Source organism: Heterodontus francisci, chromosome 24 (genome assembly GCF_036365525.1).
Source record: "Heterodontus francisci isolate sHetFra1 chromosome 24, sHetFra1.hap1, whole genome shotgun sequence".
In the NCBI taxonomy this organism is placed as follows: Eukaryota; Metazoa; Chordata; class Chondrichthyes; order Heterodontiformes; family Heterodontidae; genus Heterodontus; species Heterodontus francisci.
The window spans coordinates 60,466,863-60,493,864 of NC_090394.1; the positions used below are offsets into that span (position 1 = coordinate 60,466,863).

Here is a 27,002-nt window from a genome sequence, read left to right on the forward strand (position 1 = left end):
AAAGGTATCTCACTGGAGACTACATCAGTACTGATAAAGTGGCTTACGCCAGCTATTTCACATGAGATTACTACTCTCTTCACTGATTTCAGTGTGTTATCATCACCAAACCTAAAGCTGGTAGTACTTTTATACTCCTTAATCATGCATTGATCCTCACTACTGCGTGAATCCAGCTAACATTGTAACCAGTCAGTTCTGCGTACTGTCGATGTATAAGCACTATCTAGTACCGCACAGTTGAACAAATCCGCAACCAACACATTCATTACAGGACTAAAACTCCTTGAGACTAGTACAATTCCTTCAGATCCATCAGTATCTTCCTTTTCTTCGTCATGTGTTATTTCGAAGACTCTGCCCCTCTGCTTAGGGCAGTTCATTGCATAATAATACTTGAGTCACATCTGAAGCACCATTAACTGTTCCTTGGGCATTCCTGGGATTCATTCGCCTTTGATTGCTGTTCCAACCCTGTCTTCCACTGTAATATTCAGACCTGTTAAAAGGTGCTTTCATCCTCATTCCTTCTGTCTTTAACTCTTTTATTGTACTTAGTACCTGGATTATTTCTAAATCTTGTAAACATTGAGTCCTCCATTCTTTGTGTCACCACAGAATGCCCCACTTATTCTACCAGGACTATGGGAAATGACTGTTTCCCCAGGAATTTTTTTTAAGGCTGCAGACATTTGGTTCAACAGGGAGTCTTTGTCCAAGAACCAAACCCCAGTTAGAACCAGGAGACTGTCCATATGTGACACCCTAGCACAATCTAGCAATTTAGAAGCTAGCACTGAACCATGTATCTCCAAATTGAATTTCCTCTATCTTTTATGCAGTCTGTTAAAGTCTGTGATATATTCCTCCATTGAATAACCATCTGTTTTCCGAAATCTATCAAAGTCTGACCGTGCCTCATACGCATTCAATAGGTCGTATTTCTTGTAAATTTAATTCAAAAATTTTAACAGAAGATCCAATCCTTCATCAGTATCCCACTGACGAGCATCCAGTTCAGAAAACACTTTACATCTGACATTACTTTTGGTAGGAAGTGACAACGCCAAGGCCATACCTTGTTTCCTTTTTGGTAGAGATGTAACCCGTGTCCACATATCCACTTCATTCTTCCACTGGTCATATGGTTCAGACTCCGAAAATACCAGGGGGTAATCATACCCTGACAATTTGCACTTGCTTTCTGCCATGTTTTTCCACAATGGCCCTTGAAACTTTAGTTTTCTATCCAAAACCAAAATTCCTATTTTCCAACCTTCAGCTTTAGGTAACCATTCTCTGCTACCATGTTAAACTCCAGAAAGCTTGTTATGGAAGGATAATGATGGAGCCTATATTTACTCAATTTCACATTTATTGTGCAGAGTAAAAGGATTACAAACATGTAGCTTCTCACTCAAAACCCTCTCCCAGTCCCAGTGAAAGTCTGCTTTTTTAAGTGCTCAACGAAAACCCCAATTAACTCCCTTCACTTGCATATTAACAATTAACACAGAGTATTTCAGGATACTGTATTGGGTCCTCATCAACTGTATTGAATGTTAATGCACCTAATGAGAATCCTAAGTAGTGAATATGGCGAGGTAGTGAATGCTGAAGACAAGACAGACTCTAAAATACATGAAATATACCCTGTAAGCAAACATCTCCAATCATGAGATTTTTGTTCTGATGAGATAAATGCTTCAAGAGAGGTTTCTAACTGTGGGAACCCCTCAATGAAGTTAGTGTTAATTTCTGTACTCTTGCTTGGCGTATGTATAGTGTGTGTGTATAAGCATTCTTCCTGAGTGCTCATCTAGATCATCTTACTCAAATTCGCAATGATTATGTAACATTAATATGTTACTGCCTTGCAATCACTTACTTATATTCATTAATTTTATGTCTTTCACATCATGGTATAATTGCAGTTCAAAGTACATCACTCTGGGGAAATATGAATTTGATATGATAGTTTAAAGGTAACATCTGAGTGTTCGAAATAGGGACAATTAACACAATGTCCAATGTTATTATATAATCAAGTATTCAGAAATTGATCATTCTGTTCTGTAATCTGGAAGGCCAGTGATTTAATGACCGTTCTTTTCTGGGGACCAGATTCTGTGTTACACAACTGGAAGTCATGCACTTTTGACATTCATGTTTTTGTGCCTTTGTTGTTTTGTCATTCTCAAGTGTAGCATAAATTCAAAGGAAAGAAAAAAAAAAACTATGGTTTATAGCAAAATAAATCAAACCTCTCCTGGGAAATTATTATTCATCCTCTGAGAAATGCCAACATTTTGTGATGTCTGCTGGTGTTGTGGCCATTGCAGCAGTTACTTATGCGACATGTAGTTAGGTGAGCAATTGTAGTTCATCGCAATCAGTTATTAATGAAATTGCATAGAATCTACGGCACAGAAACGGGTCATTCAACCCAAATGGTTTTTGTCATTTTTTATGCTCCACTCAGGCTTCCTCCTGTTCTAATTACCGCTTCCTACCCTCCCCCATATCCCTCTATTCCCTTCTTCCTCATGCATGCATCAAGTCTCTTCTTGAGTGCATCAATGTTATCAGTATCAACTACTCCATGTGACAGCAAGGTCCACATCCTAGCCACTCTGTGTAAAGAAATTCTTAAATTCTGTATTTGATCTGAATTCATTAACAAGTGAAAACAGTTTCTCCACATCCACTCTGTCAAACCCCTGCATAATGGTAAAGATCTCTATTCATGTTTTCTCTTTTCCAGAGAAACCCTAGCCTGCTGAGTCTTTACTGATTGTTGCATTCTCCCAATTCTGCAACATCCTTGTAAATCATTTCTGCACTTTTGTTCAGATTTTTCAACATCCTTTTTTGCACTATAGAGATCAGAACTACACCAAGTACTCTGCGTGGTCTAACCAGGGTTCTATATAAATTTAACATTACTTTCCTGCTTTTGTACTCTACTTCTTTAGAAATGAACACAAGTACTCTTCATTGCCTTAACAACTTGTGTTGCTACTTTTCATGATTTGCACCTGTAATCCCAGATCTCTTTGTTCCTCTAGCCCATTTAATTTCTTAATTCTAATTTTTTTTTTCATATGTTTTTTGCTCTCTTTTCCCCGCTTCCCATTTAGAAACTGATTAAGTTACTGTTACTGGGCGGAGGTGGGGGGAGTGGGGTCCACAGATATGAATATCACTTTACACTTAAAAATAATATAACCATCCAGTTTAAGTAAAGTGCATTAAATCCCCTGTGTTGGATATAACCTAAGGCCATTGTGACATATTCAGTTTTTTGGCAACTCCTCTCATTGCTGGAGTCTTGACTTTATCAGTACAGTAGAAATCCTCATTTAATTGCCCAGAGAAGCCAACATTAATATGTGTAAGCACATGCATTCATGAACAGACTGCTGCTGCAGCTCAATAATTTAAAATTATTAAATGAGTGTATTTGGTTGTCCAGTTACATTTCAGCATACATTAACTGTGTTCATATTTTAATCAGCTCCCTCTCTTCCAGCATAAGACACAGTGCAACATTTAGTATCATGTATGAGGAGAGATTGAGTCGGTTAGGATTATATTCGCTGGAGTTCAGAAGAGTGAGGGGGGATCTCATAGAAACCTATAAAATTCTAACAGGACTTGACAGGGTAGATGCAGAAAGGATGTTTCCGATGGTGGGGGAGTCCAGAACCAGGGGTCATAGTCTGAGGATACGGGTCAAACCTTTCAGGACTGAGATGAGCAGAAATTTGTTCACCCAGAGAGTGGTGAACCTGTAGAATCTGCTACCACTGATACCAGTTGAGGCCAAAACATTGTTTTCAAGAAGGAGTTAGATATAGCTCTTGGGTCTAAATGGATCAAAGGGTATGGGGCGAAAGCGGGAACAGTCTACTGAATTGAATGATCAGCCATGATCATAATGAATAGCAGAGCAGGCTGAAAGGGCCGAATGGCCTACTCCTGCTCCTGTTTTCTATATTTATATCACCATTTTAATCCAGACACCGTTTCAAAATAAATGTAATTGGTCATTTAAAATTCTATATATATATATCTCTAATAATGAGTAAATTATATGATTGTTAGTAAAGCATAGGAATAAAAGATGCTCCAGCTATGAAATCACATTTTGGTGTATTAAAAGCTCTAACAAACTAAAAAGAGTGGACTGTATTAATCCTGGAGGTCTCCCAAAGAGAGACAGTTTTCAGGACCTCCGAGGTTCACGTATGCAATTATGACATTTGTTCTGATAAATGGACCAGAGATGAAGAATCTTTCTGTGTGTAGCATTTATGATGAAGCTGCTCAGATTTTCTGGTGAAGATGAACTTGAAAAATGGGCTAGTTATTGCACTTTCATTGATAATAGCTGTTCTTCATCCCTTGGTTCCCGTAACCCTTTGGATTAACTTAAACTCTAGGTGAAGGCCACTGGTGGGCAGCTTGCATACATGAACTTTAGTGGTCCTGAAAGTGGTCTCTCTTTGGGAGACCTCCATGATTAATACAGTATACTCTTTCTGGTTTGGAAACCCTTAATTAAAATTATCTGCTAATTATATTTCATAGGCATTACATTCACACTGCTCGATTATTTATATTTCCTCAATTCAAGTTATTTGATGATTCAAAATCATTTCCTTTGCTAAAAGAAAATTATCAGTTTACTGTAGTGCTGGGGCAATATTTCTAAACTGCACACTTACGTGGCCTTGCAGCAACCGCGCAGGCCTTGCTCTGCAGCCAAGTAAAAACTTTAAAGGTACTGCACGTTGGAAAAACTAGCCGTGCACAACAACATTTTACAAGGAACATTGGTGCTAGGGTTTCTTTTTTTTTAGTTATACAGACAGTCAGGCTTCTTTAGCTCCTATCTATGTTATATACTAATTGAAAAGAAACTGCCCCTATTTTGGTGGGTAAAGATATCTCACTGTAAAACTCTGGGATACAGTACTGGTGGGTACAGATATCTCACTGTATAACACTGGGATACAGTACTCGTGCCAGTATTCATTTTAACTGATTTTATTTCTCACTGCTGCAAAAATATATTCAGTAATGTACTAGTGTGTAATTTGTATCAGATGATTTCTTACGAACTTGGCAGGCATACACTGTTTGTAAGTTGTATGTGGGCACAAACACATGGGTGTAGCTCAGTGTTCACTATGTCTAAAAATCAGTTACTTAGCATGTTGCAGGAAATTACACATTGGAATGTAAACGTTGATACAGGTTAGTTGCACATTCCATTTGAAATGGACTGTTTTCCTCTTTAGTCTTTATACTAATCTCTCAATTTTGTGTTTTATTTTCTCGGCTACGCTACTGTTTTTTCAGTTTTTGTATCTGACATGCAATCCTTAATTATAGTTGATTTCTGTCTGAACATTTTTGCTTATTAAAAAGGAGTGATGATAATGCTAGATAACATTCGCTTTTTTAATCCATATTGGCATCAAACATCCTTGGTTAAAGTGTAGCAAGGGTTGAAACAGAGTAAGACTTTCCTAATCTGCTACAATAATCTACTTTAATCTCAAAAGAGTACTTTGTACTGCACCACTGTGAATTTTTCCACTTCCGCCCACTAGCCATTCTTCTGGCTTCTCTCAGTGAGTCTCCCAATTTAATGTCTGTTTGTATACAATGGACTCGAGCTCCTAGGAACTGGGTTGAGACTACCTATAGTCATTTCACTTGGGATCCTAACAGCATGAGTGAAGGGAGAGTTTTGTATCTTTACTTAATCCTGAATTTAGACACATGTCCCAAAGATGAAAGAACAATGTGCTAATCACTACCATACACAAGAGAATCTAGAAATATATTTCGTCAAATGTTCATTAAATGTTTCTCCAGTGTTTGTTTGATAACACTCCTGTGAAGTGCCTTAGAATGTTTTACTACATTAAAGGTTTATAAATATTATATAAATATTATAAATTATGCGTGGAGTCAGAGAAAATGGGTGAGATTCTAAACGAGTACTTTGCATCGGTATTCACCGAGGAGAGGGACATGACGGATGTTGAGGTTATGGATAGATGTTTGATTACTCTAGGTCAAGTCGGCATAAGGAGGGAGGAAGTGTTGGGTATTCTAAAAGGCATTAAGGTGGACAAGTCCCCAGGTCCGGATGGGATCTATCCCAGGTTACTGAGGGAAGCGAGAGAGGAAGTAGCTGGGGCCTTAACAGATATCTTTGCAGCATCCTTAAACACGGGTGAGGTCCCGGAGGACTGGAGAATTGCTAATGTTGTCCCCTTGTTTAAGAAGGGTAGCAGGGATAATCCAGGTAATTATAGACCGGTGAGCCTGACGTCAGTGGTAGGGAAACTGCTGGAGAAGATACTGAGGGATAAGATCTATTCCCATTTGGAAGAAAATGGGCTTATCAGTGATGGGCAACATGGTTTTGTGCAGGGAAGGTCATGTCTTACCAACTTAATAGAATTCTTTGAGGAAGTGACAAAGTTGATTGATGAGGGAAGGGCTGTCGATGTCATATACATGGACTTCAGTAAGGCGTTTGATAAGGTTCTCCATGGTAGGTTGATGGAGAAAGTGAAGTCGCATGGGGTCCAAGGTGTACTAGTTAGATGGATAAAGAACTGGCTGGGCAACAGGAGACAGAGAGTAGCAGTGGAAGGGAGTTTCTCAAAATGGAGACGTGTGACCAGTGGTGTTCCACAGGGATCTAGACAGTTACATGAATGGGCAGGAAGTAAAGAGATACAGACCCTTAGAAAATAGGCGACAGGTTTAGATAGAGGATTTGGATCGGCGTAGGCTTGGAGGGCCAAAGGGCCTGTTCCTGTGCTGTAATTTTCTTTGTTCTTTGTTGTTCTTTGATCCGTGCTGGGACCACTGTTGTTTGTGATATACATAAATGATTTGGAGGAAAGTATAGGTGGTCTGATTAGCAAGTTTGCAGATGACACTAAGATTGGTGGAGTAGCAGATAGTGAAGGGGACTGTCAGAGAATACAGCAGAATATAGATAGATTGGAGAGTTGGGCAGAGAAATGGCAGATGGAGTTCAATCCGGGAAAATGCGAGGTGATGCATTTTGGAAGATCCAATTCAAGAGTGAACTATACAATAAATGGAAAAGTCCTGGGGAAAATTCATGTACAGAGAGATTTGGTTGTTCAGGTCCATTGTTCCCTGAAGGTGGCAACACAGGTCAATAGAGTGGTCAAGAAGGCATACGGCATGCTTTCCTTCATCGGACGGGGTATTGAGTACAAGAGTTGGCAGGTCATGTTACAGTTATATAGGACTTTGGTTCGGCCACATTTGGAATACTGCGTGCAGTTCTGGTCGGCACATTACCAAAAGGATGTAGATGCTTTGGAGAGGGTGCAGAGGAGGTTCGTTCACCAGGATGTTGCCTGGTATGGAGGGCGCTAGCTATGAAGAGAGGTTGAGTAGATTAGGATTATTTTCATTAGAAAGACGGAGGTTGAGGGGGGACCTGATTGAGGTGTACAAAATCATGAGAGGTATAGACAGGGTGAATAGCAAGAAGCTTTTTCCCAGAGTGGGGGATTCAATTACTAGGGGTCACGAGTTCAAAGTGAGAGGGGAAAAGTTTAGGGGGGGATATGCGTGGAAAGTTCTTTACGCAGAGGGTGGTGGGTGCCTGGAACGCGTTGCCAGCGGAGGTGCTAGACGCGGGCACGATAGCGTCTTTTAAGATGTATCTAGACAGATACATGAATGGGCAGGAAGCAAAGAGATACAGACCCTTAGAAAATAGGCGACAGGTTTAGATAGAGGATCTGGATCGGCGCAGGCTTGGAGGGCCGAAGGGCCCGTTCCTGTGCTGTAATTTTCTTTGTTCTTTGTTCTTTGTACAGTTCAAAATGCAGCCTATTCTAAAATGTCACTCCACAGTCACAGATTCATCACGCTTATTTGCCATTACTTAGTCTTGGCAAGAGGGCTTGCTTTGCGGAATAGTTTTGATAAAAGCTCTGTTTTCCTGCTGCTGTAGTAATTGCCTTTTTGTTGGTGCCTTGCATGACAGATTAAGCTTTCGGTGTGAAAGCATCATAATGCCACTTATTGCAAAATAGTACATGCATTTTATATTTGTATCACCCCTGTGCTCGCTGACTTACATTGGCTCCCGGTCATGCAACGTCATGATTTTAAAATTCTCATCTTTGTTTTCAAATCCCTCCATGGCTTCGCCCCTCCCTGTCTCTAATTTCCTCCAGCCAACAATCCTCCTAGATTTCTGCGCTCATCTCATTCTGACCTCTTGAGCATCCCTGATTTTAATCGCTGTACCATTGGTGGCTGCACCTTCAGCTGCCTAAGCCCTAAGCTCTGGAATTCCCTCCTTACACCTCTCTGCCTTTTTACGTCAGTTTCCTCCTTTAGGACACTCCTTAAAATCTACTTCTTTGATCAAGCTTTTCATCATCTGACCTAATATCTCCTTCTGTTATATATATGACTGGGTGTCATATTTTGTTTTATAATACTTCTGTGAAGTACCTTGGAATGTTTTAGTACGTTGAAAGTGCTGTCTAAATATAAGTTGTTGCTGCTGAAATTTGTTGTGGTTTTGAAAATGGTAAAGCTTTGTCTGTGTGCAATTTGGAGCTGGAAAACTTAACTTGTCTGATATTAAAGTTGAGATACTTTTCCCAATCACAAAAGATTTGAAATGTAATAGAAATACTCTTTTGCTCATTTCAGACATATGTGGTGTCTTATTTTGTTGCTTTTTAGATTAATCAGCAGAACTGAAAACAATAATAATGATCAGGATTGAAAATCAGTACTAGCCCTCTTGAGACCAGTATATTATGTGATTTGTGGGAGTGTGACCGGTGTGATCTGAACAGAGCAGGTACAAACATACCAACATAGACTCACCACTTTGTCTTTATGGACATGGGATTTTTTTTTTTTGTTTTTTTTGCAAAATGACTTTGAGCCCACTGCCTGTCAGCTACAGTAGGTCCTTTTTATTATAGCAGATGTAAAATACCGCAAATGCTGGAAATCTGAAATAACAACAGAAAGTGCTGGCAGCATCAGTGGAGAGAGAAACAAGAGTTGACTTTTTAGATCCGTGTGTGATCTTCTGATGAAAGGTCATCGACCTGAAACATAACTGTTTTTTCTCCACAGATGTTGCCTGATCTGCATGTTTCCAGCATTTTTTGTTTTTATTCCTTTTTGTTATAATTTTGCTAGTGATTTTGTCAGCTACTTCTTCTGCTGACGGTGGTTTTACTTGTTCATTTAACTGTTCAGTATGACAGTTTGAGACCTTCATTGCAAGATGTTGATCTGCCTTTACTTCCATAATTCGCTAAGTACCTCATTTAGTCCAGCAAGCTGAAACAGCTGGTGAAAAGTGTGCCTGCGATTTTATTGTACATTTTTGTCTGGGCTTCATTGGATCCCCAGAATGTTTTACAGTTGCTGTAAAGCTTGAGTGTCCAAGTTTTCTTTCTTTGTTGGCCACTTAGGTGCGCATTATGGTGTTTCATGCAATGCATGTAAAGTTTAAATGGCCCTATAATGTCTACCTTTATATCTCAAGCTGCAGATAGTCACAGACTTGGCGTGCTGATTCAGGATTTATCCAACAGTGAGGCAAAGCTTAAGACTGCCTTTTCTAAATTTCCAGGGCTGCACAAATGGAACCAACTTGTCTGGGCTTTGTGGCCAGGATCGCCAGGGCTTCAGAACTACATGCAGTCCATGAGCTATAATTTGGAAATCCCTGCTCTAAGCTGCTCAACCAAAATTCATTCTTTTCCTAACACATGGGACCAAATGTTGTTGGAATTAAACTATGTGCTAGAGCACAGACCTTTAATGACTGAGAAAATGAAGAATCAGAAACAGGCAGTAGAAACAATTACCACTGTTTTAAGGAAATGCAATGATGAGACTCGTACTTTTCCTTTGAAGTGTGTTTTTAAAATCAATTTTAGAATCCTTCAAATATTTCTTCACTAAATCTATTGCAGCCAAAGATGATCACATCTGTAACCGTATGAATGGCAGCTGTGCCAAACCGGAGAAAAGCAGAATGAAGAATTGTGGCTCGTTTCGTTTTCTTTTGTTGCTAACATCAGAGATTGTTTTCCTTGCAAAAAAAAAAGCTGACATTTCAGACCCATTACTAATTTGTTTTCGGTGGTGGAAGAGTCCACAACCCATTAGGATATTTTTTCAGTGGTTATTTAGGCTATTATCCTCAAGAAAGATATGCTGAAATTTTAACCTTATTCGTTTGGCCATCCTGTTTCAGTTATGTAACACCATGTCCTATAGTCCTGTTACAGCTGAAGTTATGTGTCCTAATATTTGTTTTAACCTTTAAAATACATTTCAAAATAAATGGAGCCATTTAATGTACAATTTGATTCTTCCCAAAGCTCTGAATGACGTTCAGCAGTTTTTTTAATTTTTGGAAAGAAACTTGGCATGTTTTCACATGACCATGTCTATTTCAGAAAACTCCCATTCTTCGCTGCTGGACTAACAGTGTTGTACAGTATTTTCCACAGCTTATGCTGGCAATGATGCTTGATGTTATCTGTGTTCCCAGGTCCCCAGTTTCATGATGTTAATAGTGGTAGTTTTTATTTTGGTAATATATCTGGAAGAGCTTGCTAGAGATTTGTCCAGGATCAAAATACCCTTCTTTGATTAAAAAAAACTCTTGGGGTAAAATGAGACCACATGGAGGTCCAAGGCAAAAGATGGCTTATTTTTGTTCTTACCAGTATAATTTTAAAATTACTAAAAGAGGCGAGCTCTTACAAGTAACTGTTTTTTTCAAACCATGCATTTCATTGCGACACTGTATTTGAATTAGAATTTTGGAACTTTATTTACTGTTGATTAAATTTTTGTAGCGAGCACACTATGGTGAACCATTGGATTTGATGGTATCCAGTGGGTGGACTGAGAGTGCATTAGCGCTATGTTCAAAACTGTAATACGATGTTGAGTTGACAAATATTGCATCTCACAAGTTCCTTGTACCTTATCTGTTTTATACTACAAGTAAAAATGAAAGTGATATAGCTATTTGGTTTTAGAATATTTTTTCTGATGCAGTGTGTTGTGACAATGTGACTTTATTGGAATGTACTCGAGATTATTTGAGCAGTCTTGGTTTACGCCATTTTTATTTGTTTAAATTTTGTTGCAGAGGCTCATTTTTATTGGTTAAGATGGGTCTCCCATCTTTTTGTTATATGGAGGGCATTGTGGTGCTAAGGAAAGGTTTGTTTAATTTTTCTCAATTTTTAACTCAATTTTTCTGCATTGTGCCAATGAAATGGAAATGGTTGGTTGTAGTTTAAAGGTTCAGTTTGTTTTAAAATGGCCACGTCTGGGCTAAAAATGGCTCAGCAAAATATTGATGCAAATTATTCTGAGATGAACACTGCAGTAGTTATTTTATTTCTTCCTTATCCTCAGCTGCATTTTTCATTCTTGCTATCTTATTTCATCTAACTGCGGACGTTCTTGACTATGATCCCTGGTTTTGGTGGATTTGCTCTGTAAGGCTTAACCTATATTCATTTAAACTACGGAATGTCCTGAAGAACTGTAGTTTTGATGAGTATTTTTTTAAAATCTTTTTACCTCCCTTGCCCACAAAGTTATTTTAAGTTATTGTAATGTAAAGGAATTTCAAAATGGCAGTCAAAATATGAATCGAGTTGTGGAAGCAGTACACACTACATTGATCTCTGTCCACTAACTGTGGGGAAGTACGGCAGCCTATTTGCGGTACTACCCTGACTGAGATCAACTAACACCAGACTGGGGATCAAACCTAGCCTTCCTAGTCTTCATGGCTCAGTATATTAGGAGGCCCATCTGCCTGTATCAGATTTGTCCAACACTGGGCTGGGGTTGCTAACTGAGTGGGCACTTATTGAATTGCTAAAATTTTTATATTTTTCAGTTGACTGGGTTGCTATCTATGGAGATGTTTGTTAGGTTACAAAGTTGCAAGTATTTCTGAAGTTGCACTATATAATCTTTATTATTTTAAATCAGTGCAGTGGGGGAAAAATTGTCCAGATGGTCAGATTACACTTTTATTTCTGCAAAGTCTGACTGACTAAATTAACTTTTTTTGTTCTTTCTGCAGGTCCTGAGGGGGGAGCTGCTGCCTCTGGTTATGTATCTGGCATTGCTGCTGGCAGCACTGGTGGAAGCAGCAAAACCACAGCAAAGAGTTTATCTTCCATCTCTGGAGAAAAGGAGGAAGGGAACAAGAAGAAAGCGCGTAGGCAGTGGGAGTCCTGGAGTGCAGAGGATAAAAACTCATTTTTCGAAGGGCTGTATGAGGTATAAGTGATTTCCAGTGTTAAAAGTGTGATATTTTAATTTGATATCTGCTAAATTAGTGATGAGGGGAAAAATATGATTTTCTAATCATACATTTGATGCTCAGTTTGGGTTCCGCCAGGGCCATTCACTCCTGACCTCATTACAGCCTTGGTCCAAACATAAGAGCTGAGCTCCAGAGGCGAGGTGAGAGTGACTGCCCTTGACAGCAAGGCAGCATTTGTCTGAGTATGGCATCAAGGAGCCCTTGGAAAACTGGAGTCAATGGGAATCAGGGGGAAAGCTCTGCTGGTTGGAGTCATACCTAGCACAAAGGAAGATGGTTGTGGTTGTTGCAGATCAATCATCTCAGTCCCAGATATTACTGCGGGAGTTCCACAAGGCAGTATCCTAAGCCCAACCATCTTCAGCTGCTTCATCAATGACCTTCCCTCCATCATAAGGTCAGAAGTGGGGATGTTTGCTGATTGTGCAATGTTCAGCACCATTTGCGACTGCTCAGATACGGAAGCAGCCCGTGTCCATATGCAGCAAGACCTGGACAACATCCAGGCTTTGGCTGATAAGTGGCAAGTAACATTGACACCACACAAATGCCAGGCAATGACCATCTCAAACAAGAGAGAATCTAACCATCTCCCCTTGATGTTCAATGACATTACCATCACTGAATCCTCCACCATCAACATCCTGGGCATCACCATTGACCAGAAACTGAACTGGACTAGCCACATAAATGCTGTGGCTACAAGGGCAGGTCAGAGCCTGTGAATTCTGCGGTGAGTAATTCACCACCTGACTCCCCAATGCCAGTCCACCGTCTACAAAGCATAAGTCAGGAGTGTGATAGAATACACTCCAGTTGCCTGGATGGGTGCAGCTCAAACAACATCCAAGAAACTCACCACCACCTTCTCAAGGGCAATTAGGGATGGGCAGTAAATGCTGGCATAGCCAGCAATGCCCATATTAAAGGCCTGCTACCCGACCCGAACCCGACGGGACCCGACGACATGTGTCGTCTCTTCCGGATCTGGCTTTCTGACTCGGGTTGGGCCAAGTCCAGGTCGGGCCAGGTCGGATCGGGCTGGACACGCACGGTAAGTGGTCTGCTGGTAAGTATTGAAATTAAAAAAAACTTACCTGAGCTGGGAGTCTGGGATGAAACTGAATCTGCGCAGTGAGCGGGTGACATCACTATGACATCATCACGCATGCGCTACAGCTTCCAGGAGGTTCCGGGTCCAAAGGTAAGTAAAGGGAGGGTCGGGCTAGGGCTGGGTGGAGTCAATGTCAGGCTCGGCTTGGGTCGGGTCGGGCTTGGGGCAAAATTGGAGGGACTCGGTTCGGGTTCGCTGCGATTCAGTCAGGTTCAGGTTGGGTTCTGACCTGAGCAGGTCTTTAGTCCACATTCCCCAAATGAATTAAAAAAAAAAACAAATAATGTAAAATCTGATGAACAATTAAACTTAGTTATTACTTTCAGTTAAAATGTGTTGCCATGGGATAAATGCTTAAATTTCTGTTATTTACATATGAACATACGAATTAGGAGCAGAAGTAGGCCATTCGGTCCCTCTAGCCTGCTCTGTCATTCAATAAGATCATAGCTGATCTGTGTGTCTCGAATTCCACAGTTCCATCTACACCTGATAACCTTAGATTCTTGTTAGGCAAGGGAATCAATCTACCCCCACCTCCACCACCTTCTGAGGCAGAGTGTTCCAAAGTCGCACAACCCTCTGGGAGAAAGATTTCTCCTCATCTCTGTCCTAATAGACCCCTAATTTTAAAATAGTGCCCCCTAGTTCTGGACCCACCCACAAGAGGAAACATCCTTTCCACATCCACCTTGTCAAGACCGTTGGGATCTTATTTACTTCAATCAAGTCTCCCCTCACTCCTCTAAACTCCAGTGAAAACAAGCCCAGTCTGTCCAACCTTTCCTCATAAAACAACCCGCTCATTCCAGATATCAATCTAGTAAACCTCCTCTGAACCGCCTCCAATGCATTCACATCCTTCCTTAAATAAGGAGACCAAAACTGCATACCGTATTTGAGATGTGGTCTCACTAATGCCCTGTATATCTGAAGCATAACATCCTTACTTTAATTTTCTATTCCTTGCATTCAATTAACCGCCTTTATTATTTGGGTTGTACCTGTATACTAACTTTTTGTGACTCATGCACTAGAACACCTAGCTCCCTCTGCATCTCAGTTCTGCAGTCGTGCTCCATTTAAGTAATACTCTGCTTTTTTTAAATTTTCCTGCCAAAGTGAACAAGTTCACATTTTCCCACATTATACTCCATCTGCCAGATTTTTGCCCACTCACTCAACCTATCTATATCAGTCAGCAAGTTCCTTATGTCCTCTTCACAAAAGTGGACAGATCTCCAGGTTCGGACGATTTGTGTCCCAGAATGCTGTTGGAGGCGAGGGTGGAGATTGCAGGGGCACTGACCCAAATTTTAATTCCTCTCTGGCCACAGGGGAGGTGCCAGAGGACTGGTGGTCCCACTATTTAAGAAAGGTTGTAGAGATAAGCCAGGGAACTACAGACCAGCGAATCTCACGTCAGTGGTAGGCAAACTATTGGAGAAAATTCTGAAGGAGAGAATCTATCTCCACTTGGATAGGCAAAATTTGATTAGGAATAGTCAGCATGGCTTTGTCAGAGGGAGGTCATGCCTAACAAATTTGATTGAATTTTTTGAGCATGTGACCAGATGAGGGTAGTGCAGTTGATGTAGTTTACATGGATTTCAGCAAAGCCATTGACAAGGTCCCACATGGGAGACGTATCAAGAAAGCAAATGCACATGGGATACAGGGTAACTTGATAAGGTGGATTCAAAATTGGCTTAGCTGTAGGAGACAGAGAGTGATGACAGATGGCTGTTTTAGTGACTGGAAGCCAGTGTCCGGTGGCATACCACGGGATCTGTGCTGGGTACCCTGTTGTTTGTCATTTATATAAACGACATAGATGACCACGTGGGGGGTAGGATCAGTAAGTTCGCGGATGACACAAAGATTGGCCAAGTGGTTAAATGTGAGGTTGAGTATCTTGGGTTACAGGAAGATATAGACGGGATGGTCAAATGGGCAGAAAAGTGGCAGATGGAATTTAACCCTGAAAAGTGTGAGGTGATACACTTTGGAAGGAGTAATGTGACACGGAAGTATTCAATGAATGGCCTGACACTGGGAAGTTCCGAGGAACAAAGGGACCTTGGTGTGTTTGTCCATAGATCTCTGAAGGCAGAAGGGCAGGGTAATAGGGTGGTGAAAAAGGCATATGGGACACTTGCCTTTATCAATCGAGGCATAGATTACAAAAGCAGGGAGGTCATGTTGGAGTTGTATAGAACTTTGGTAAGGCCACAGCTGGAGTACTGTGTGCAATTCTGGTTGCCACATTATAGGAAGGATGTGATTGCACTGGAGGGGTTGCAGAGGCGATTCACCAGGATGTTGCCTGGGATGGAACATTTAAGCTATGAAGAGAGTTTGGATAGACTTGGGTTGTTTTCGCTGGAGCAGAGCAGACTGAGGGGTGACCTGATCGAGGTGTACAAGATTATGAGGGGCATGGACAGGGTGGATAGGGAGCAGCTGTTCCCCTTAGTTGAAGGGTCAGTTACGAGGGGACACAAGTTTAAGGTGAGGGGCAGGAGGTTTAAGGGGGATTTGAGGAAGAACTTTTTTACCCAGAGGGTGGTGACGGTCTGGAATGCACTGCCTGGGAGGGTTGCCCCACATCCTTTAAAAAGTACCTGGATGAGCACTTGGCGCGTCATAACATTCAAGGCTATGGGCCAAATGCTGGCAAATGGGATTAGGTAGACAGGTCAGGTGTCTTTAATGCATCGGTGCAGATTCGATGGGCCGAAGGGCCTCTTCTGCACTGTATTATTCTGTGATCTCCACCCAAACTGTTTCTACATCTTGATCTCCTGAACCAAGGTCATCTCTAACTATTGCATTAGTGCCATCCTTGATTAAGAGTGCTACCCCTCCACCTTTACCTAGCTTCCTATTCTTCTTGAACATTATATACCCCTCAATATTCAGGACCCAATCCTTGTCATCCTGCAGCCACGTCTCTGTAATGACTATCAGGTCATATTTATTTACTTCAATGTGCTATCAGTTCATCTACTTTGTTCTCAATGCTACGTACATTCGAGTCTCGACTGTCCCCTCCTGCCATTCTCTGGCCTTCATTTCCAATATTACTATTCTGCAGTCCTGCCTTGACTCTACCCCTTGGTTTGATATGTCTACCCAGGCTTGAATCCCTCTCCATTTTTGTTTAGTTTAAAGCCCTCTCTACTTCCTTAGTTATACAGTTTGCTAGAACACTGGTCCCAGCATGGTTCAGGTACAGACCGTCCCAAAGGTATAGCCCCCACTTTTCCCAGTATTGTGCCAGGGCCCCACGAACTGAAACCCGCTTATCCCACACCAGTCTTTGAGCCAGGTATTAATTTCACTCATTAATTTCTTATGTGCCCTCTGCCAATTGGCACGTGCCTCAGATAATAATCCAGAGATTATTAATAATAATTAATTATTAATAATCTCTGGAAGTTCTGTTCTTCAGTTTGGTGCCTAGCTCCTCATACTGTCTCAGCAGAACCTCTTTCCTAGTCTTATCTATGTCGTTGGTAGCTAGATGGACCACGACAACAGGATCCTTCCCCCCCCCCCCCTCCTGTCCAGCCCTGTGCAGATGTCCCAAACCCTGGCAGAGGTCACATAGATTAGTGAAATGAATACGTGGCTCAAAGACCGGTGTGGGAGTAGTGGGTTTCGGTTCGTGGGGCACTGGCACCAGGACTGGGGAAAGTGGACGCCGTACCGTTGGAACGGTCTGCACCTGAACCGTGCTGGGACCAGTGGCACCTGGTGGGCAACACAGCCTTCTGAACTTGCGCTCTCGGCTGCACAGAACAGTGTCAATCCCCCTCACTATACTATCCCCTACTACCACTACATTCCTTTTTGCTCCCCCACTTGAATGGCTTCCTGTACCACAGTGCCATGGCCAGTCTGATGATCCACCTTGCAGATCTCGCTTTTGCCTACACAGTTTCACAGCACCCCTAACTTGTTTGACAATTGCAAAGTCTGAATTTCCTCCACTACTGTTTGCATCACTCATGGTCACATCCTACTGTCCCTCACTACTGACCAAAACAGCTGACCCTGTTCTAAGAGGTGTGACTGTCTTCTGGAACAAAATGTCCGGGTATTTCTCCCCCTCCCTTATGTTCGTGCAGTGTTTGCAGTTCGGCTTCCAGATCAGTAATCCTGATCCGGAATTCCTCTAGCTGCTTTCACTTTCTGCCTTGGCATCCAAAAGCTCCCACATACCACATCTGCAACATAACACCTGTCCTGCCATTGTTACTTATGTTATTAGTTAATTCACTTTAATTACTTCAATACTTTCTTAATTAACTCTCTGACTGTTTCCCAATCTACTAGGCTTAAATAGTATTACCAAATAAATTTCCCAGCAAATCATTGCTATCCCTCCTCACTGTCCCCCCTATAATAGAGGTATCCCTTAACAACTATTGCGGGAAAAAAACACACACACAAACAGTACTGTAACCCATGGTTTTCAGATGTTAGGAAGTTATGAGTCTTGTATTGCAAACTTAGTTTTACAGTAATGCTGATCCCAAATTATATGCATTGGACTGATTGCTATGGGACAGATTGTTGCAATGCTTTCTAAAGATTTGCCCTGAAGAAATTTGATGGCTGTTGATGCAGTAATACAAGCTAATGATCACGTTAATTGTCCATGTGGAATGCTATATGTGATTATAAGTAAAGGGGCTAAGTTGTTCTTTGTAATTGCTTTTAAGCAGCTTGAAGAATAGTTAAAAGTGCAAGAGGTACATTAATGAAAAATTAATCAAACAAATATTTTATAATTCTCTCACTTTCATGTCTCTCTATACTTTTCTTTCCTAATCCCTCCCAACCACAGCTAATGGTAAATGGCAGTTGTACATATTGGTAGTTAACAATAAGGTGGAGCATGTGTCTGAGTCTTCCAAGTTTATCCATTTCCATCTAGCTACTAAAATATGATTTTTGAGAAGGTACAACTTTACATTAATATTTTCCGTCCTAACTTCTGTTGATCTGTCTGCCTCCTCTGCTTTTGTTTAGTGGTCCACTTCAATGGCAGCATTCAAGTAAGGTTAGTTTCTACTAATGCTTTTCCTTCTGTCCCTGTGCAGTCAGCCCCAACATCCGCCCAAGGTTTCACCCTCGGCCCTTACTATTCCTTAATTATATGCCATCTCAGATGCATCATTCACAAGCATAGAGAAAGCTCTTGTACGCGTGCTGACAGCACATACCTCTGCCATTCCCCTATATTTCATGACAGTCTTCATGCCAACTGACTATCTATCTGATATCACATCTTAGATGAGCTAGCACTTCAACTCAACGGTGACAAGATGGAAGCCATCAAATTCATCTCCCACCAGAAGCTCTGTTTCTCAGAAACCATCCGTACCTGGCTGTTTGTTCAGACTGAGTCCTAAAAAGCTGTTTTGATTTTACTCAAATACTTCAATTTATTTGAACAGCTCTATTAATATATTTTTCATTTATTTTTGTAGCATGGGAAGGATTTTGAAGCAATACAGAATAACATAGCTCTAAAGTACAAGAAGAAAGGGAAGCCAGCAAGTATGGTGAAAAATAAGGAGCAGGTTCGGCACTTCTACTACCGTACTTGGCACAAGATCTCCAAATACATCGACTTCAATAATGGTGAATACAGAATCCCAGGGAAATTATTGCATCCTTGCTCTGCTGATTACTGTTTTTTGCCTCTTGATGTTCATTAGACACTTGTCCTGTTTCAGCTTGGTTTGCTGTATATATGGCACAAATTTCATTTACTATGGAATACCTAGTGATCATTGAACTCCATTTAATGAGAATGGTAAATTCCTTAATTTCCCATCCAAAATAACTGGGTATTGCTCATTTGTAGTCCTACATTTTTCTCCACATTGACATCCTATATTCTTGTTAGTATCTTTAAAAAAGTGTTGGTCGTCAATCAGTACCCTAATGGCACTGTCAAAACCTATTTTTTCTATTTTATAAAAAACTATATTGCCCTAATTTTTTAAATTCTTTCATGGGATGTGGGCGTCACTGGCAAGGCCAGCATTTGTTGCCTATCTCTAATTGCCCTTGAGAATTTGGTGATGAGCTGCCTTCTTGAATTGCTGCAGTCCATCTGGTACGGGTACTCCAACAGTGCTGTTAGGAAATGAGTGCCTGGATTTTGACCTAGCGACAGTGAAGGAATGGCGATATAGTTCCAAGTCAGGATGGTATGTGGCTTGGAGGGGAACTTGCAGCTGTTGGTACATACGAACATACGAATTAGGAACAGAAGTAGGCCGTTTGGCCCTTCTAGCCTGCTCCGCCATTCAATAAGATCATGGCTGATCTGTGTATCTCGAATTCCACATTCCCATCTACCCCGATAATCTTTGATTCTCTTGCCTAACCAGAATCAATCTGCCTCCGCCATAAAATTATTCAACGACCTTGCCTCCACCACCTTCTGAGGCAGAGTTCCATAGTCGACCAACCTTTGAGCGAAAAAATTTCTCCTCATCTCTGTCCTAAAAGAGCGACCCCTGATTTTAAAATATTGCCCCCTAGTTCTGGACCTCCCCTCAAGAGGAAACATCCTTTCCATATCCACCTTGTCAAGACCATTCAGAATCATATATAATTCAATCAAGTCTCCCCTCACTCTTATAAACTCCAGTGAAAACAAGCCGAGTCTGTCCAACCTTTCCTCATAAGACACGAAATGCTGGAAATACTCAGCAGGACTGGCAGCATCTGTGGAGAGAGAAGCAGAGTTAACGTTTCAGGTCAGTGACTCCTCTTCACTGACATCTGGAAATCCAAGTACAATACGTTAAAGGGCTCCCCATTATCCACGGCACATGTTATTCCTTCAAAGAACTCCAATAAATTAGTTAAACATGATCTCCCTTTCACAAAGCCATGCTAACTATTCCCGATTACCTTGAGTTTTTTTAAGTACCCAGCTACAGCCTCCTTAATGATCGATTCTAACGCTTTCCCCATGACAGACGTCAAGCTAACTGGCCTACAGTTACCTGTTTACTGCCTCACCCCGCCCCCACCCCCCACTACTTGAATAGAGGGGTTATATTTGCTATTTTCCAGTCTGATGGAACCTTTCCAGAATCTAGCAAAGTTTGAAAAATTAACACCAATGCATCTACTACTTCATTAGCCACCTTTTTTAAGACCCTAGGATGAAGCCCATCAGGAGCTGGGGACTTGTCAGCCCGCAGCTCCATCTGTTTGATCAGTACCACTTCCCTCGTGATTGTAATTTCACCAGGTTCCTTTCTTCCTTCCAGCTCCTGATCTACAGCTTTAACTGGAATGTTTTTTGTATCCTCTATAGTGAAGACAGAAGCAAAATATTTGTTCATTTCATCCGCCATTTCCTTATTATCTACTAGTAACTCCCCATTCTCACTTTACTTACTCTTTTCCTTTTTAAATACTGTTGCTATCCGTTTTTACATTTCTAGCTAGCTTCCTCTCACACTCTAATTTCTTTCTCCTGATTAACCTTTTAGTCATCCTCTGCCATTCTTTATATTCTGACCAATCATCTGACCTGCCATTCATCTTTGTGCAATTATATGCCTTTTCCTTAAGTGTGATGCTTTCTTTAACTTCTTTAGTTAACCATGGATGGTGGGCCCTCCCCTTAGAATTTTTCTGTATAGTAGGAATATACTTATCCTGATTATTCTGAAATATCCCCTTGAATGTCTGCCACTGTTTCTCTATTGAGCTATCTCCTAGCCTAGTAACCCAGTTCACTTCAATAGCTCAGCTTTCATGCCCGTAGTAGTTGCCCTTATTCAAGTTTATAATACTAGTCTTAGACTCACTCCTGTCTTTCAAACTGGATGTAAAATTCAATCATATTGTGGTCACTGCTACCTAGAGGTGCCTTTATTCTGAGGTCGTTAATTAATCCTGTCACATTATACAATGTAGATTAAAATCACCCATGATTACTGCCATCCCTTTATCACAAGCACCCAGTATTTCTTCTTGTATACTTCGTTCTACATTATGGTTACTGTTAAGGGGCCTGTGGACCACTGCCACTAGTGACTTCTTTCCCCTACTATTGCTCATCTCCACCCAAACTGATTCTACATCCTGATCTCCTGAACCAAGGTCATCTCTAACTATTGCACCACTGCCATCCTTGATTAAGAGTGCTACCCCTCCATCTTTACCTAGAACAAAGAAAATTACAGCACAGGAACAGGCCCTTCGGCCCTCCAAGCCTGCGCCGATCCAGATCCTCTATCTAAACATGTCGCCTATTTTCTAAGGGTCTGTATCTCTACTTCCTGCCCATTCATGTATCTGTCTAGATACATCTTAAAAGACGCTATCGTGCCCGCGTCTGCCACCTCCGCTGGCAACGCGTTCCAGGCACCCACCACCCTCTGCGTAAAGAAGTTTCCACGCATATCCCCCCTAAACTTTTCCCCTCTCACTTTGAACTCGTGACCCCTAGTAATTGAATCCCCCACTCTGGGGAAAAAGCTTCTTGCTATCCACCCTGTCTATACCTCTCATGATTTTGTACACCTCAATCAGGTCCCCCCTCAACCTCCGTCTTTCTAATGAAAATAATCCTAATCCACTCAACCTCTCTTCATAGCTAGCACCCTCCATACCAGGCAACATCCTGGTGAACCTCCTCTGCACCCTCTCCAAAGCATCTACATCCTTTTGGTAATGTGCCGACCAGAACTGCACGCAGTATTCCAAATGTGGCCGAACCAAAGTCCTATACAACTGTAACATGACCTGCCAACTCTTGTACTCAATACCCCGTCCGATGAAGGAAAGCATGCCGTATGCCTTCTTGACCACTCTATTGACCTGCGTTGTCACCTTCAGGGAACAATGGACCTGAACACCCAAATCTCTCTACATCAATTTTCCCCAGGACTTTTCCATTTATTGTATAGTTCACTCTTGAATTGGATCTTCCAAAATGCATCACCTCGCATTTGCCCGGATTGAACTCCATCTGCCATTTCTCTGCCCAACTCTCCAATCTATCTATATTCTGCTGTATTCTCTGACAGTCCCCTTCACTATCTGCTACTCCACCAATCTTAGTGTCGTCTGCAAACTTGCTAATCAGACCACCTATACTTTCCTCCAAATCATTTATGTATATCACAAACAACAGTGGTCCCAGCACGGATCCCTGTGGAACACCACTGGTCACACGTCTCCATTTTGAGAAACTCCCTTCCATTGCTACTCTCTGTCTCCTGTTGTCCAGCCAGTTCTTTATCCATCTAGCTAGTACAGCTTGGACCCCATGCGACTTCACTTTCTCCATCAGCCTACCATGGGGAACCTTATCAAACGCCTTACTGAAGTCCATGTATATGACATCGACAGCCCTTCCCTCATCAATCAACTTTGTCACTTCCTCAAAGAATTCTATTAAGTTGGTAAGACATGACCTTCCCTGCACAAAACCATGTTGCCTATCACTGATAAGCCCATTTTCTTCCAAATGGGAATAGATCCTATCCCTCAGTATCTTCTCCAGCAGTTTCCCTACCACTGACGTCAGGCTCACCGGTCTATAATTACCTGGATTATCCCTGCTACCCTTCTTAAACAAGGGGACAACATTAGCAATTCTCCAGTCCTCCGGGACCTCACCCGTGTTTAAGGATGCTGCAAAGATATCTGTTAAGGCCCCAGCTATTTCCTCTCTCGCTTCCCTCAGTAACCTGGGATAGATCCCATCCGGACCTGGGGACATGTCCACCTTAATGCCTTTTAGAATACCCAACACTTCCTCCCTCCTTATGCCAACTTGACCTAGAGTAATCAAACATCTATCCCTAACCTCAACATCCGTCATGTCCCTCTCCTCGGTGAATACCGAGCTTCCTATTTTTTTTTAATCTCATATGCCCCTCAATATTCAGGACCCAGTCCTAGTCATCCTGCAACCACGTCTCTGTAATGGCTATCAGATCATATTTATTTACTTCAATGTGTGCTATCAGTTCGTCTACTTTGTTCTGAACGCTACACGCATTCAGATACAGAGCCTTTGGTTTTGTCTTTTTGTAATCTTTGTAGCATCGAGTCTCGACTGTTGGTGTGTTTGCATGCTTTTTCTCTGTCCCTTCCTGCCATTCTTTGGCTTTCATTTCCCATATTACTATCCTGCTCTCCTGCCTTGACTCTACCCCTTGGTTTGCTATGTCTACCCAGGCTTGATCCCTCACCCCACCTTGTTCAGTTTAAAGCCCTCTCTACTTCCTTAGTTCTACGTTTGCTAGAACACTGGTCCCAACATGGTTCAGGTACAGACCATTCCAACGGTACAGCCCCCACTTTTCCCAGTCCTGGTGCCAGTGCCCCATGAACTGAAAGTACACTTCTCCCACACTAGTCTTTGAGCCACTTATTCATTTCACTGATCTTATGTTCCCTTTGCCAATTGGCATGTGGCTCAGGTAATAATCCGGAGATTCTTACCCTTGAGGTTCTGCGCTTCAGTTTGGTGCCTAGCTCCTCATACTGTCTGAGCAGAGCCTCTTTCCTAGTCCTAGCTCTGTTGTTGGTAGCTAGATGGATCACGACAACTGGATCCACCCCCTCCCACTGCAAGTTCCTGTCCAACCCTGTGCGGATGTCCCGAACCCAGGTACCGGATCGGCAACACAGCCTTCTGCACTCACGCTCTTGGCTGCACAGGACAGTGTCAATCCCCCTCACTATACTATCCCCTACTGCAACTACAGTAGTTTTTGCTCCCCCCACTTGAATGGCTTCCAGTACCACAGTGCCATGGCCAGTCTGCTCATCCACCTTGCAGAGCTCGTTTTCGTCCACACAGGTTTAGAGCACCTCAAACCTGTTTGACAATTGCAAAGTCTAGCTCCTCCGCTACCTGCCTCACGCACGGTCACATCCTCCTGTCCTTCACTGCTGACCAAATCAGATGGCCCTGTTCTAAGAGGTGTGACCCGTCTTCTGGAACAAAGGGCTGGATTGTATCAGCTCCTTGACGCTGTGGGTCGTGGCGGGGAGGCCCGTAAAATGTTAACAGGAGCGGCCCACCATGACCCACGATGCCAAGAAGGCCCCGCTGGACATTGGCGGCGGTGGCGAGGCCTGGGTGCAGCCCCTCTCCATCACTTAGTGGCGGGTCCTTCATCAAAATATTCAAATGAGAGTAATGAGCGTGCAAATGAACTTACCTGCTACCGCTGGCCATCCCACGCTGATCTTACGGCCATCGGCCACAATTTCGCGCCTTCGGAACTCCAGGCGAGACATTGGTGTGGAGGGGGGAAACGAGTCAAATTATCAGGGTGAGTGTGGGTGGAAGTGGGAAAAACCATATTCATTGGCCGTGGGGATGGTGGAAAGGAGTTGAAGGGCAAATGTGGAGAGGTTGGGGGGGAAAGTTTGTGCTGGGACTAAAATACATTTCAATCACATCAGACAATAAAAACACCATTGTGGAGGTTGGGAAAGGACCTCCATGTTTTAATGTTTTATTTGAATGAAAAGTGTTGTGACAGCGCTTTAAACATTTAAATTTACCTGAAGGGCTTGAAGCCCTTTAAAAATGGCGCAGGCGCAGTGGCGCCGGACGTGATTGCTGGGGACGTGGTGGCTCTCCCCTCTATGTCATCGGGGCGGCTGCTCCGCCCCCTCCATTTAAATCAGCCCCTGCATGTAATATCGCGGTGGCTTTGCGGTGGCCACTCAGTGCAGTCAGGCCGCCGACTTCAAAGCACCCTGCCACGATGTGCGGCACACTAATAAAACTCAGCGCAAAATGTCCAGGTATTTCACCCCCTCCCTTATGTTGCGCAGTGTTTGCAGTTCAGCTTCCAGATCAATAATCCTGATCAGGAATTCCTCTAGTTGCTTACAGTTTCTGCAGACGTGTTTGCCCTGGATTGCCTTGGCATCCAAAAGCTCCCACATTCCACATAACACCTGTCCTGCCATTGTTACTTAATGTTATTAGTTAATTCACTTTAATTACTTTCTTAATTAATTCTCTCACTGTTTCCCAATCTACTAAGCTTAAATAGTATTACCAAATAAAAACCTTACAATTTCTAAAATTACTTTTGTGTTCCCATGCATCTACTGACCATGTCCTTCTAGGCGGTAGAGGTCATGGGTTTGGAAGGTGCTGTCGAAGGAGTTTTGATGAGTAGCTGCAATGCATCTTGTAGCTGTTACACATTGCTGCCACTGTGCGTTGGTGGTGGAAGGAGTGAATGTTTAAGTTGGTGATGGGGATGCCGATCAAACGACACTTGAGCTATGAGTCAATTTTTTCCCCCAATTAATATGATTTACATGTATAAGTTATGTACAGTTACCAAAATTTAGTGAAGAAAAGGATGGTGTAGGGATAAGCACTTGAATTGTAATTACTTCTAAAGAAAGTAGTTTTTTCTTTTGCTTGAATTCATCTTTTACTCGAATAAGCCAAGTTGCAGAGATCCTTATGCCTGCCATTAATGTGTTCATCCTGTTCAATATGGGTAAACTTGACTGACCAAAAATAAATCTGTAATGATCCATACCAGGTGTGCAACTTAATTTTTCTGTGATAGACCTGAACAATCCAATTAACTCCAACGTGGCCAAGTGCACAGATTAATTCATCCTTACTGCACTGAAGGATAGTGCAAAGTGATGCAGTGCGCGTGCATTGCTGAATGTGGTAAAATTTATTGAAACACTCTGTCTGGAGAATTTGGACTGTAGAGATAACAGGCTGGATTTTAAAGGCTGTCTGACGCCAGGAGCGGGGGTTGGGAGTGGTGGGGGGTGGGGCAATGAAGATAGCAACTGATGAGGCCCGCCACTGACCCCCTGAACCAGCAGGGCCCGTACCGATCTTGGCAGCGGCGAGCCCTTGTGGCGGCCACTCCTGCCGCTCGACAGTGGGACGTGCATTAAAATATGCAAATGGATACTTACCTTTCATTAACATGCCAGCGCAGCGATTCTGAGAGCAGGTTCCGATCTTCATTCTGGTGGCCGGCAATGCCGCGCCTCCTAATCCCCATTCAGGGAAACGAGGTGCGACTCCTGTGGGGAGGGGTGAGGATGAAATTTTCTCAGTGTGGGAGGTGAGAGCAGGGTCAAACTCCTTGGATTGGTTGGGGGAGTTATGGGAAGGGGTAAAAGACAAAGGGTCTGAACTTTGTGCGTGGGGGGAGAAGGTCGGTTAATCATGGTAGGTATTCCAGTGGCGGGAGAGGAAGGGCAGGAATGACGTTTAATACCATTTTGGGGGTGGGAGAGGGCATGGGAAGACTTTTCAATTCATTTTTTAAAATATACAATAACCGGCCCTTGAAAAATTTAACGTGTCATTTAAGGCTCTAAGCCCTTTAAAAATGACGCTGCACCTGCACATTGGCCAGGGACTGCTCGCCCGCCCTCTCCACGTCATCTGGG

The 27,002-nt window shown here is 42.4% G+C and overlaps 1 protein-coding gene across 6 annotated transcripts in view; it reads left to right on the forward strand.

Moving 5' to 3' along the window:
• The window catches only part of cramp1 (cramped chromatin regulator homolog 1), a 109,766-nt gene that overhangs the window by 8,885 nt on the left and 73,879 nt on the right, over positions 1-27,002 (forward strand). For all 6 annotated transcript variants that reach the window (XM_068056347.1, XM_068056350.1, XM_068056346.1 and 3 more), the window contains exons 3-4: positions 12,179-12,378; positions 19,040-19,193. In XM_068056347.1, coding sequence (XP_067912448.1) covers positions 12,179-12,378; positions 19,040-19,193 — 354 coding nt within the window. The remainder of the gene's footprint in view (positions 1-12,178; positions 12,379-19,039; positions 19,194-27,002) is intronic.